Source organism: Scyliorhinus canicula, chromosome 13 (assembly GCF_902713615.1).
Source record: "Scyliorhinus canicula chromosome 13, sScyCan1.1, whole genome shotgun sequence".
Lineage (NCBI taxonomy): Eukaryota > Metazoa > Chordata > Chondrichthyes > Carcharhiniformes > Scyliorhinidae > Scyliorhinus > Scyliorhinus canicula.
In genome coordinates this window covers 48,384,598-48,399,310 of record NC_052158.1, presented here as the reverse complement: position 1 = coordinate 48,399,310, position 14,713 = coordinate 48,384,598, and the positions used below count along the sequence as shown (strand labels likewise).

General features: G+C 46.0%; 1 protein-coding gene across 3 annotated transcripts; it reads left to right on the top strand.

Annotated features, from left to right (window-relative positions):
• The first annotated feature begins 1,818 nt into the window (after window positions 1-1,818).
• On the top strand, window positions 1,819-7,753 carry LOC119976285 (zinc finger protein 2-like). 3 transcript variants are annotated; one of them, XM_038816701.1, is made up of 4 exons: window positions 1,819-2,083; window positions 3,586-4,894; window positions 5,678-5,834; window positions 5,924-7,753. In XM_038816701.1, exons 2-4 carry the CDS (start codon window positions 4,061-4,063, stop codon window positions 6,616-6,618), a joined length of 1,686 nt encoding a protein of 561 aa, XP_038672629.1. In that variant the 5' UTR covers window positions 1,819-2,083; window positions 3,586-4,060; the 3' UTR covers window positions 6,619-7,753. The 3 variants fall into 3 exon arrangements, with proteins under 3 accessions (XP_038672629.1, XP_038672630.1, XP_038672628.1); XM_038816702.1 differs by lacking the exon at window positions 1,819-2,083 and adding an exon at window positions 2,333-2,350; XM_038816700.1 differs by lacking the exon at window positions 1,819-2,083 and having other exon boundaries at window positions 3,084-4,894.
• The last annotated feature ends 6,960 nt before the right edge of the window (window positions 7,754-14,713 follow it).

Sequence of the window (14,713 nt, the reverse complement as noted above, 5' to 3'; positions counted from 1 at the left end):
GGTCAGGAAAATCCAATGCAGCAACAACTATATTTGGACGTTTTGATGATGCCGCTGCCAGTACTTTCGTAAATCTATTGACATGCTTATCAATGATACAAGATTCAAAAAAGTTTGATGCAAAAACAAAACATGAAACAAATGTTTTACTTCAAAGTCTTCTAAAGTTTGAAACCATATTGGCAGCATTTACTTACTTGTATATATTTGAAACTACAACCCCGTTATCAAGTTATGTACAGACAAGTGGTTTAGATATGTTTACTGCATGGAGTTTGGTAGATTCAGCTACAACAAAGTTGAAGGAACAGACAAGAACATTTGATAACGTTCACAGCAAGGCTTTGGAATTTGTAAATAAATGTAATGACAGGATTTCACAGATGAATATGGATGAAAATCAAACATTGGAAATTGATGCGTTGGAAACAGCATTGCCAGTTAAGAGGCAGAGGAAGAAGAAAAGAATGGCAGATGAGCTTATTGATGATGAAAGAAATTCCTCAGATTCTCTAGCTGATTTTCGAGTAAACGTGTTTAACCTAATAATGGATCGCATTGTCCAGTCACTAGAATCACGCTTTGTACAACACAAACAGTTGTATAAAGATTTGTCCTGCTTGGACCCAGCAAAGTTTAAAACTGTTGCAGAGAAGGGCCTTGAAGATGAAGCATTGGAAGGTATTATTAAGCTGTTTCCACAAATCAGCAAAGATCAAGTAATATTGGAATTGTTTTCTTTTGCTTCAAACTTTGATGTATTAAAGCTATTGCTTAATGATGGTGAGAATGTGGATTCTAGATGCAACAATTGTAAAATTTGCAGCACTTGCCCATCGTGTGTACTAAAAATTCTGGCATCCAACAGACTTCATGGCAAGGCACATGATAACCTTTATGAACTTTATAAAGTCATCTGCACACTATCAGTTACTCAAGTCCAATCTGAGAGGACATTTTCAAAGCTAAAGATCATAAAGACAAGGTTAAGAAGTTCGCTGTCTGTGGAGAATTTGGAATCATACATGTTGCTATCCATTGAAAAGGAATTGTTAGATAAATTGGATGCAGAAGCAATTATTGGCAGATTCGCACAATCATCTAGCGAACACAAATGATTGCTCTTAATATAGTGGACTGCATGCAATGCTCTATTGTGCTTTTGAACTATTTTTTAATGTGTAAATTGTGCAGTAAACTATTTAAAAATATCAACCAATTACTTAAAAAAACATTTCTTAAATTAAAAATTCAATTAGAACATTCTGTATTTACATTTGGTATCTACTGCCAGTAATATGTATAGTACATGTACACTGTAATTCCTAAGGAATACACATTTTTTCCACAAAAATTTTAATTGTACCCTTTTTTCCATATGTATTTTTTGAAAATTTTATTTATTCGTTATGAAAATTAAATGATAGCATTGTAATTGTGGGTGGGCCCCCTTTGTCTGCTGGCAACTAATATTTTTAGACCCAGTCCGCCACTGGCTACACATCCCACACTGAGTTGTCAGTTTGAAAGCCTCCGAGGATGAAGAATGCTATTCTCACACTAGAAACATTGTCAAATTGGACAGCACGGTGACATAGTACTACTGCCTCACGGCGGCGAGAACCCGAGTTCTATCCCAGCCCCGGGTCACTATCCGTCTGGAGTTTGCATGTTCACCCTGTGTCTGTGTGGGTCTCACCCCCACAACCCAATGATGTGCATGGTAGTAGATGAATTGGCAACGCTAAAGTGCCCATTTAATTGGGAAAAAAATCGGGCACTTTAAATTTTTTAAAAATTCAGTCAAACTTCCAGGGGAACTGAGACAGCAGCTGCAATAAGTGAGGTTTTATTCAGATGGGACAATGACAAGTTTAAATCCCCACCTGATCTGCTGCTCAAAGTCGCCTCCGTTTCCCCGGTCAGTTTCCCAAACTTCAGGAAACTCCTGTTACTGCAGAAATATTTGGATTGTCTGTGAGAGACGTCAATCAGAGAGCCCACCCACTCTGCCCATTCTCTCCTCTTCCTCTACCACAGCTGCTTCACTTCCTGTAGGGACTCAAAACCAAGTCAGGAGACGGTGAGTGAAGGAGCAGAATTTACAATCATTACATTGCACAATATCCACACTAATGTTCAGGCAGTCTGACTATCCTGTGGGCAATCAGCTGTGGAAATGTCCCTTATGCTGTGTGAGAAGATCCAGCTCACAGACCTGTTTACTCGGTGCTTTGTGCTGAGCTGTTTGATTGGCTGTGTGGTGGATATTGAGGGTGTTTATTGGAAGCATTTCCCTTCTGATTTACAGATTGAGTTTTGTTGATGGGTCATTACTGAATATGAGAAGGTGAGGTGTAATTATCTGGGAGGGGCAGACACACATTTATTGAAATGTCTTTTAATGTCTTCTTTCAAGATTTTGCCTGAAGGCCCCGGCCTGGGCTTGGATTTGATAGTTTTGCCCAGTGCTGTGCGCGAGCTGAATTTGGGATGTGCAGTCTGAGTGAGTGCAGTGTATCTAATTTCCCAGGATAAACCAGAACCCTTCAATCAGCTACACTGAAGAAATGTTTTCCTCAGCTTCCAGAACTTCCTGTCCAATGTGTTTTTTTCAAATAATTTAGGAAAACAAGTGGAGAAATGTAAAAATCTTCACTGAATTAACATTTCTCCTGAATGTTTTTATATGAAACATATAGGGGGCGATTCTCTAATATGGAGCCCCAAGTGTTCGCGACGGCGTTCACGACGGAGTGAACCGGGCACGGGTACGACCGATTCTGGCCCCCACAGGTGCGGGGAACTTCTTTAGTGCGCCGGCCCTGACTCAACATGGCGTCGGTGTTCAGGGGTCAGCCACGGCAGAAAGTAGGCCCGGGGGAGGGGGGGGAGAGGCCGGCCCGCCGATCGGTGGGCCCTGATTGCGGGCCAGACGCCATGGGAGGTAAAAGCGGTGAAGGAGCAACCCCCCCCCCCCCTTCCCCTCCCTGACCGTTCACGCAGAATTCCCGCTGGCAGCGACCAAGGGTGAACAGCGCCGGCGGGACGCTGTCGTATCCGCTCGGCCCACTCAGGCCCGAGAATCGGCGGCCCCGCCGATTCCAGTGGGCCGCCGCCGCACCAAACGTGACGGCACAAATGGCAGCAATTCTCCGCTCCTCAGAGAATCGTGGCAAGGTTGCGGCGATTCTCCAGCCCGGTGCGGGGCTCGGAGAATTTCCCCCACACTCCCAAATAAGGGAAAACTGGTCTTCACCAGCACGATTTGCGCTCAAGTGAATTGATGACCCATTTTACTCTCTGATCGACTGTCCATTGCCTGAATGATACCTGGGACGATGAGGTCTGGGCGGAGGAAAGAAAGTAGCCACATTGTCTGCTCCTGGTCACTATCCAGTGTCTCTGCTGGAAACAGAGGGTGTGTGCCAGTCAAGTGAGAGAAAAAAAAGGTCTTGTATCTGATCTCAACACAGGGGAATAGCAGACTGACACTCACTGTGGAAGCCTCTAACTGAGGAGTCAGCCCCTTCAGCACAGGGGAGGGAGTTGAAGGAAATCATGTTTCCTTTTCCTGTTTTACAGAAGGATTGCACCATACAGAGAGGATAGACACCACAGATAGATCCTGACCACCACCCAAAGAAACAACTGAACATCCAGTCATTTCTCAACATTGCTTAACAAAGAGTTTGGGCAGTGAAACCATCATCTGGAAATCAGTCGGGTCAGGGGAGCTTTGAAATATCATCAGATCTGAAACTTGTCAGTGATATGGAACCTTCTATCAGAACCAATCTTTCCGAATATTTGGCTGTGGGTGATCGGTCAGGTTGAGGCTGGGTAGAAGTGTGAGTGGGCTCCAAGTGTGGTGAGAGCTTCAATCATTCATCGAGCTTCATGAACTATTGACTCATGCTTACAGGTGAGAAGTTGTTCCAAGTGTGAGGTGTGTGTCGCGAACAGGATCATAAGAGGTGTGTGACAATTCATTCTCGCAGTCATCAACTTCCATCAGCACGAGTTCCTACACACACGGGAGAAACCATTCACGTGCAAAATGTGTGACAAATCATTCTCGTTGTCCTTGCCCCTCCATAAACGCCTTAACTCAGGGGAGAAACTCTTCACGTGCGAGGTGTGTGACAAATCATTCACACGGTCATCACGGCTTAGTGAACACAAACATCTTCACACAGGGGAGAAGCCCTTCACGTGCAAAGTTTGTAACAAATCATTCTCGTTGTCATCGTACCTCCGTCTGCACCAACGCCTTCACACAGGGGAGAAACCCTTCACGTGCGAGGTGTGTGACAAATCATTTGCACGGTCAACAAACCTCAGTGCACATAAACGTTGTCACACCGGGGAGAAACCCTTCAGATGTGATGTTTGTGCGATGACTTTCAGCCGAAATGACAACCTTCTAACACACCAGAGGATTCACATTGGGGAGAAACCCTTAACGTGCGAGGTGTGTGACAAATCATTCACACTGTCAACAAGCCTCTATAAACACAAACGTCTTCATGTTGGGGAGAAACCCTTTGCTTGCAAAATGTGTGACAAATCATTCTCGCAGTTATGGAACCTCCACAGACATCAACGTGTTCACACAGGAGAGAAACCATTTTCATGTGATGTGTGTGATAAATCATTCACACAATCATCGATCCTCCGTAAACACCAAAATGTTCACACAGGGGAGAAACCCTTCCTATGCAAAACGTGTGACAAATCATTCTCCAAGTTATGGAATCTCCGTGAACACCAACGCCTTCACACAGGGGAGAAACCATTCACGTGCGAGATGTGTGACAAATCATTTACACAGTCATCGACCCTCCGTAAACACCGACTCACTCACGTAGCGGAAAAACCCTTCCGATGCAAGGTATGTGACAAAGTATTCTTGGACTCGTTGGCTCCTTGCGTATACCATCATGGTCACACGTACGGTATGTGACAAGTAATTTCGAGTCACCTTCCCTCTGCACACAGCAACACATTCACACAGGAGTGAAACCATGCACGTGTATGGTATGCAAAAAAATAATTCTCTGATTAATCAGCCATCTGCACACACTTGTGAGAAACCAGTTATATGCGAGGTGTGTGAAAAAATCTCAGTCATCAGACCATCACAGACTTGAGTGCGTTCACAATGCGGCTCACCTGTTTCCCTTACACTGAGAGTTGTCTGTGTTGTTTACCCTCCAGTGTTCACACAGGGGAGCTGCCCTTCCAAAGCTGTCTCAGCAGTGTCTGCCTCAAACCTCTCCCACCAACAGTCTAATCATTTCAAGAAAGTCAATTTAATCTTTGACCAGATCAGCAAGCATCACCAGAAGACATCGATCTGTATTGAATCTCCTGCACACGTTTCCCTGTGATGGACAAGAGAACAATATCTCAATATTAAATATATATGTTATTTTTTTACATTTTAAATCCCATTTTTTGAGTTGAAAATATAGAAATATCACATCATGTTTCTTTCCTAATTTTGTGAGCTTTGTAAAATGTTGGTGTTGGCTCTAACTTTGTCACAAGATTCATCTTTAATCAGAAGTCCCCCTGGGGACAAGCTGAAAACTATCTCCTGCACTCGGAAAAGGTATCTCAAGACAGCACAGCAAAGTCTGGACAATGATTTCTTCTTCATCTCTTCCTTCAGGTAAAACTGGCCCATAACACCCAGGAGCACTCAGTGACTGGAGGGCGGGTTCCGTACATCAAGGAGCTGACGGAACAGGAGGAGTTTTCGAAGAAGCTGCTTGACCTCTCCAACCCCACGATAACCAATGGTGGATCAGACATGGGGATGAGCGAAGGTGATGTCAGCAACTGAGTGTTTAAACCATCAGGAGGAGAGTTAATTTATTTGACAAAAATAATAATTGTGATTTTCTTCCTCTGACAGGTACACATGTGTCCATGGACACATCAGATAGTGATGAAGGAGAGTTGGCAGCAGCGTCCGAGATTCCTGAAAGGGCTGATGAGGAAGGGGCGGAGGTGAATACCTCACAGCAATGTGGCATGGCAGCTGCAGTGGAGGAGGGAGAGGAGTGTCAGGAGGATAAGGTGTCTGATTTGGAGGGTAGTGTTGGTGAGTTCAAGTTAAACATTGTGGCTTGTGTGAAGGAGGAAGCCTGTGATGCTCTGGCTGCTGTGGTGGAGGGAGGGCGCTCAGAATCTTCCGGAGGTGAGGAACTTACGGCTTTGGGAGTAGAAGCTCCACTGTCTCCACGAGCACATGGACAACATCAGGCACATGCTGCTGGTGAAGAAAATGAAGATGATCTGAAACCTCCTGAGTGCTTCCATCAGGAACAGGTTGAAAGTGCAGAGAGTTATCAGGCCACTTCCAACTTGCCTGAGCAAACTTTGACTGAATTTAAGACAGACATTAACCAGCATCTCCAAAGAAACAATGAAATTCTTCAGTATCATCTACAAAGAAACAATGAAATTCTTCAGCATCATCTACAAAGAGACAATGAGATTCTGCAACATCATCTACAAAAAAACAATGAGATTCTTCAACAGCATCTCCAAAGAAACAATGAGATTCTTCAGCAGCAGAATGGGAGTCCTTGTCAACTTCTGCAATGAAACTGAATGAAATGAGGCAGATTCTGTCTCAGATTGTAGCCCTTGCGCCTTCTGGCCAGCAGCAGCCCAGTGCAGAGACCATCTACTGCTGGACATGTCTCTGGTCCAAGAGAGGTCACGTCACTGGGACGGGGGAGACACAACAAGTATTAGGGGTCAATCCCTCCAACACCCCATTATCTTTCCCTTCTGAGGGATATTTTGCTGTCTGGATTTTACCATTACAGAGAGCCTCTCCATCATGGGGACAATGGTGGAAGAATCCCAAATCCATGCGTTCTGTCCCCCCCCGGTTACATTTTCGTGGGATTAGGAATGGGCGAAGTTGGGATTTGCATGTTTCACAGAGGCAACTGTCCATAGAAATCAGCAGCTGTCTCCACTCATGTGGTTTTGAGTGAGATGTCTGCAAACCAACTTGTGCAGGTTAGACCCAATAGAAGCAGTCTGAACTCCGTAGATCTATTTGGATAGTTGGGGTACGCTTTTGTGGAGGATATGGGTCCCAGACATTTTTGTGGGAGGTAAACTGCCCTTTGAGATTACTGATTATAGAAATGAATGTGCATGGAAAGTGCATGAAGTCATTGGAACTGAGAACTCAAAGAACTGTCAAAAATAATTGTCAGAAGAGACTTCTGGTGGCGACCATGGAGTGAGTCGGCCTCACAGGGCAGCTCCGGTTCAAAGGTGTTGGTTTGGGCACTTTATACCCAGTAGTAGGGTAGCTCCTGCAGGAAAGTGGTGCAGAAGGTTCCGCTGCCACTAGCTCTGGGGTAGTATGCGAGGAGCACAGGGTACAGTCAATGGTCAGGGTGTGGAATCAGCTGCGGGGACGCTTTAGTTGGAGGGGATGTCGGGGTTGACACCACTGTGTGGGAACCATAGGTTTAAGCTGGGTGAGATGGATGGCATGTATGGGAAGTGGAGGTAGGCGCGGGGCGGGTGTGAGCGAGGGACTTGTACTTAGAAGGGACGTTTGCAGATCTGGATGAGGTTTGCACGTCTGTGGAAGACGTTTGAGTTGCCAAGGGGGAGTGAATTTGAATATATGCAGGTGAGGGACTTTGTGCAAAAGTGGTGGAGAATATTTCCCAGGTTGCCGGAGTACACCTTATTGTTGTTCCCGGATGAGTTGGGAGAGGGTGGGATTGGGGATATAAACGGGTGGTTGGGGGAGCAGAGGGGAGGGTGATCAAGTTCAAATGGGAGGAGAGGTTGGGGGGGGGGGGGGGGGGGAGTAAATAGGCTGGGAACTGTGATGCAAGGTGATGTGTAGGGTGAATTCAGCCTCCCCCTGCGTGGGGGGGGGGGGGGGGGGGGGGGCAAATAGGCTGGGGACTGTGATGCAAGGTGATGTGTAGGGTGAATTCAGCCTCCCCCTGCGTGAGGGTGTGCTTGATTCAGTTTAAAAGTGGAATACAGGGTTCACATGACCCAGGTGAGGATGAGTGGGTTCTTCCAAGGGGTGGCCGTTGAGTGAGAGAAGTGTGGGCGAGGGCCAGCAAATCATCCACATGTGTTCTGTGGTTGCGAGAAGCTGGAGAGATACTGGGAAGCTGTGTTTGGGATCTTATCTGAGATTGTGTTGGTGGAGGTCAGGCCAGACCCAATGATGCCGATTTTTGGATTGTTGGAAGTGCCGGAGCTGCTGGAAGGGATGAGAGCGATGTGTGGCTTTCATTTCTTGGCCTTCAGCCCGGCGAACGACCTTGCTAAATTGAAAGTCGGATATATCGCCGGGGGTGGCGGCCTGACTGGGGATTGTATGATTTGAGTGAGGGGATCAGCAGAGGGCTTCAAAACAGGTGGGGGTTGTTCACGATAATGAGGAACTATCTACCGGGTGGGGGGAGGGGGGGTCAAAAGGGGAAAAAATGATACCAACTGTGGGCTGTTTGTGAGTGTATGTTTGTATATGTTGCTGTATTTTTACACGTTTGGAATAATATACATTTTAAAATATTGGGAGAAGTGTCAAGGTGAACTGTCAAAAGGAGCTGTCAAGCTGTCCAGGCATTTAATCTTTAACTCCTAAGCATTTGGAGTGTTGAAATTTATTGCCTTTCACACTGTCTATTGACATAAGCCTCAGTGAATAATACATGATACATTTCACAACTATCCAATGTTACAGGTGGGTGCCGGCCAATCATTTTGATTGACAGCTCCAAGTGGTTATGAACACTTTAAGTGGGACTATGAATTTCAATGCTTTTTTACAGGCAAGATGATGCAATTGAATGAAATGTTTGTTATAAGAATGTACTAATTGGGTTTTTCATTGAAATTAATGGTTTAAAAAGTAAAGTCTGCAACAGAAACTTTGTTCTTCATTTTATTGAACCTCAGCACGGGTCCTGAGGTCTGCCTCGTCTGGTTAATCGGTGAGCTGGCATTGGTGGTATAAGGGCAATGGTTGGGAGGCATGGGCTGGTTTGAATAAGCATAGAGTTGGCATTGAAGCTTCCAAGGGCCATGTGGATTTGGTGGGGGAACAGAGGTTGGCATGGAGGGTATGAGGGGCCATGTGGCAGGGGGCTGGGTATTCATTGGCATAGATGGGTCATGGTAGGCATGGTGTGTCAGTGGGTGGCAGCTGTTTTATGTTTCTCTTTTTTAAACTGCAATACAGTGCCGGTTCTCCGAGACAGGCTTTTCCCCCTCCCGCCTCTTCACCCAGCATCCTCCTCACTCACTCCAGGGTCATCCGGCCCAACTTCCTGGGTACTCCACCACTCTGGAATGAATATCCCAACCTTCAGGCCCTTTATCCTGGGTTGGGTTTGCTCCAATCAAACAGCTCAGCACAAAGCACCGAGTAAACATGTCTCTGAGCTGGATCTTCTAACACAGCATAAGGGACATTTCCACACCTGATTGCCCACAGGATAGTCAGACTGCCTGAATGTTAGTGTGGATATTATGGAATATAATTCTTTTTTTTAATTTAAAGTACCTAATTCTTTTATTTTTCCAATTAAGGGTCAATTTAGTTTGGCCAATCCACCAACCAGGTACATTTTTGGGTTGTGGGGGCGAAACCCACGCAGACACGGGGAGAATGTGTACACTCCACACGGACAGTGACCCAGAGCCGGGATCGAACCTGGGACCTCAGCGCCGTGAGGCGGTTGTGCTAACCATTAGGCTACCGTGCTGCCCATTAATATTTTCTTTACGTTTTCACCACCCCTTTCCCCTCTGTGTTGTTTGTCTGAGTGTGTGGAGATTGGGAGTAGTCAGGAAGGGGGGGGGGGGGAGTGTTGGGAAATGGTGATGAGATAATCAGTTACATTTTCTGTCCATTTAATTACAATACTGTACATCATAAAAGGTTACTTGTGCGAAAGTTACAAACTTGGTGATTGTAGTTTATTAGCTCAGCCATAGACCCTGGTTATTTTAAATAAAATCTATTTTTACGTGTGGTGTGACTCCAGATCAAGTGGGGCTGGAATCGACCGTTGCACTAGCCCAGGCTGTCGTGACAACAGAAGCATAAAAAACACTGGCAGAAACAATGGGAATAAATAAACATCCCAGAGTATTTACAACACAGGATCAGGAAGATGGTGTTGTCATTGTGTTTGGTGATGTCATTGACACAGGTGCACACTGGAAAAATTCAGCAGGTATGGGTATAACCCGCCTCCTCCCTCACCAATTGACGGCCCCCTCCCCACACACCAGCCCTGCTGAGATCCCACAATCAAATGTCCCTTATTTTATGTCAGAATTGGTCACTTTGGAGCCAATCTCCGAGTCACTGTCACTTCCCAAGAGGAACTCCCCACAGAATCTGCCCTGGGCACAGAATCACACCGAGTCACAGCGTCACTCCTGGAGACACAGTGTCACTCCCCAAGTTCAGTGTTAGGGGCAGCACGGTAGCATGGTGGTTAGCATAAATGCTTCACAGCTCCAGGGTCCCAAGTTCGATTCCCGGCTGGGTCACTGTCTGTGCGGAGTCTGCACGTCCTCCCCGTGTGTGCGTGGGTTTCCTCCGGGTGCTCCGGTTTCCTCCCACAGTCCAAAGATGTGCGGGTTAGGTGGATTGGCCATGCTAAATTGCCTGTAGTGTCCTAAAAAGTAAGGTTAAGGGGGGGTTTGTTGGGTTACGGGTATAGGGTGGATACGTGGGTTTGAGTAGGGTGATCATTGCACAACATCGAGGGCCAAAGGGCCTGTTCTGTGCTGTACTATTCTATTCTACTCCCCAAGTTATAGTGCAACTTCACATGTCCCAGGGTCACTTCCTGATTAATAGTTGCTTTCCAAGCACAGGTTCGTTCTTCTCTTCCCAATCTCTTCTCTGCTCCTCCCATCCCTTGCCCTCTTGCCTGTGATACCTTCTCTCTTGTGCATGTGATGACCTTACAACTGCACATCATTGCTGCCTTGGATGCTGTGGGTCTTCCTCGTCTGATCTACAGTCAAACACATCTGAGGATACACATCCCACACTGATGTTGTCAGTTTGTCAGGGTAGGAGCAGTATGTAGAGATGGTGTCCTGTAAAATCCACACTCATTCAGGAATTAATATTCAGTGAGTGATGGATCAAGATTCTAATTAATTTTATCCTATAATGGCGGCACGATGGTGCAGTGATTAGCACTACTGCCTCACAGTGATGAGGACCCGGGTTCGATCCCGGTTCCGGGTCACTGTCCGTGTGGAGTTTGCACATTCTATTAGGTTTGTAAGACATGACCTTCCCTGCACAAAACCATGCTGCCTATCACTGATAAGTCTATTTTCTTCCAGATGTGAATAGATCCTATCCCTCAGTATCTTCTCCAACAGTTTGCCTACCACTGACGTCAAGCTCACAGGTCTATAATTCCCTGGATTAGCCCTGCTACCCTTCTTAAACAAAGGGACAACATTAGCAATTCTCCAGTCCTCCGGGACCTCACCCGTGCTCAAGGATGCTGCAAAGATATCTGTTAAGGCCCCACCTATTTCGACCCTCGCTTCCCTCAGTAACCTGGGATAGATCCCATCCGGTCCTGGGGACTTGTCCACCTTAATGTCTTTTAGAATACCCAAAACTTCCCCCTTCCGTATGACAACTTGACCGAGAGTATTTAAACATCCATCCCTAGCCTCAACATCCGTCTTGTCCCTCTCCTTTGTGAATACCAATGCAAAGTACTCATTAAGAATCTCACCCATTTCCTCTGAGTCCACGCATAAATTCCCTCTTTTGTCTTTAAGTGGACAAATCCTTTCTCTAGTTACCCTCTTGCTCCTTACATACGAATAAAATGCTTTGGGATTTTCCTTAACCCTGTTAGCCAAAGATATTTCATGACCCCTTTTAGCCCTCTTTGTTGCGCGTTTGAGATTCGTCCTACTTCCCCGATATTCCTCCAAAGCTTCATCAGTTTTGAGTTGCCTCGATCCTATGTATGCTTCCTTTTTCATCTTAGCTAGTCTCACAATTTCACCCGTCATCCATGGTTCCCTAATCTTGCCATTTCTATCTTTCATTTTCACAGGAACATGTCTGTCCTGCACTCTAATCAACCTTTCCTTAAAAGACTTCCACATTTCAAATGTGGATTTACCCTTAAATAGCTGCTCCCAATCCACATTCCCTAGCTCCTGCCGAATTTTGTTATACTCTGCCTTTCCCCAATTTAGTACACTTCCTTTCGGACCACCCTTGTCCTTGTCCATGAGTATTCTAAAACTTACGGAATTGTGATCGCTGTTCCCAAAGTAATCACCGACTGAAACATCAACCACCTGGCCGGGATCATTCCCCAATACCAGGTCCAGTATGGCCCCTTCCCGAGTTGGACTATTTACATACTGCTCTAAAAAACTCTCCTCGATGCTCCTTACAAACTCTGCTCCATCTACGCCTCCAACACTACACGAATCCCATTCAATGTTGGGGAAGTTAAAATCTCCCATCACAACCACCCTATTGCTCCTACATTTTTCTATAATCTGTCTGCATATTTGTACCTCCATGCTCGCTTTTGGGAGGCCTGTAGTAAAGTCCCAACAATGTTACTGTACCCTTCCTATTTCTCAGCTCCACCCATATTGCCTCAGTGCTCGAATCATCCATCGTGCCCTCCTTAATCACAGCTGTGATATCATCTCTGACGAGTAATGCAACTCCTCCACCCCTTCTACCTCCCTCTCTATCCCTCCTGAAGTATCTATACCCTGGGATATTCAGTTGCCAGTCCTGCCCTTCCCTCAACCAAGTCTCAGTAATACCAATAGCATCATATTCCCAGGTACTGATCCAAGCCCTAAGTTCATCTGCCTTACCTGCTACACTTCTCGCATTAAAACAAATGCACCTCAGATCACCTTTGTGTTCATCATCTCTTCCCTGTCTACTCTTCCCCTTAGTCACATTGAGTTTATTGTCTCGTACCTTGCTGGCTTTAATTGCTGCTTCTTTACTGACCTCTAACTTCCTAATCTGGTTCCCATCCCCCTGCCACATTAGTTTAAAACCTCCCCAACAGTGTTAGCAAAAGCACCCCCTAGGACATTGGTTCCAGTTCTGCCCAGGTGTAGACCATCCGGTTTGTAATGGTCCCACCGCCCCCAGAACTGATTCCAATGTCCCAAAAATCTGAACCCCTCCCTCCTGCACCATCTCTCAAGCCACATATTCATTCTGTCTATTCTTGAATATCTACTCTGACTGTCTCGTGGCACTGGTAGCAATCCTGAGATTACTACCTTTGAGGTCCTACTTTTTAACTTATCTCCTAACTCCCTAAATTCTGATTGTGGGACCTGATCCCTTTTTTTACCTGTATCGTTGGTGCCTATATGCACCACGGCAACTGGCTGTTCACCCTCCCCCTTCAGTATGTCCTGCAGCTGATCGGAGACATCCCTGACCTGAGCACCCGGGAGGCAACATACTATTCGGGAGTCTCGTTTTTGACCACAGAAACGCCTGTCTACTCCCCTTACAATTGAATCCCCTATGACTACAGTCCTGCCAGTCTTTTTCCCGCCCTTCTGTGCAGCAGAGCTAGCCATGGTGCCATGAGCCTGGCTATTACTGCCTTCCCCTGGTGAGTCATCTCCCCCAACAGTATCCAAAACGGTATACCTGTTTTGGAGGGAGATGACCGCAGGGGACACCTGCACTGCCTTCCTGCTCTTTCTCTGCCTTTTGGTCACCCATTCCCTGTCTCCCTCACCAATCCTAATCTGCGGTGTGACCAACTCACTTAACGTGCTATCTACGACCTCCTCAGCATCGCGGATGCTCCAAAGTGAGTTAGGCAGAACACTGTCCCTGGCCAAAACATCAGTTGCCAGTTAACCAATTGAACCAACTTCCTGCAAAACCAAAGATTGACCTGGTGCCAAGGTGTCTGGCCTCTGCTCTCCGAAACATAACCTGGGAAAACCGTGTCCTGACAAGCAGGCTGTTTCAACTGAGTCTTCTGCTCAAAGGCACATTCCAATTATGGGTCCACAGACCAATAATAATAAAGGAAATGAGAACAAAGGAAATAAACAGTAAGCAAAGGAAATAAACACTGTCTTACACGTTAATAAAGATATTATTTTTAGTTTGTGGCATTTACTGCTTTTAAAATGAGACAGAGGAAAGTGAGAGGCAGCTCATGTATGTGATCTCTGGGGCAATGTAGTTATGAATGACAGGTCCATCCTACAAAGCACTGATTGAAGTGGTCTTGTGGTGCAGTTAGTAACGTCTCTACCTCTGAGTCAGAAGCTCTGGGTTTGAGTCCCACCCCAGGACTTGATGGCCCAGGAAGATGCATTCATCATGCAGACTAACAGGTTGAGTATCAACCTAGAAAACCCATCCAACACATCATTGGCTGGTGGGAAAAGTGGGAGAGACTCCTGGTCAGAAATGCTTAGTGTGGATTGGCGCCCCTCAAGCTATAAGCCTCTGGTGACAGGGTAGTGATCTATTCCAGGCAAAACCTTTCTTTGGGAACAGATGAAAGTGTACGTTCAGCACCACGCGGTGAGGGAAGATAAATAACTAAACACCTATAGAGGTGGTAAGTTCCATCTCACAGAAGCATCCCCCTGCTTCTAGAAATAGTCCTTTTGTTGTGAG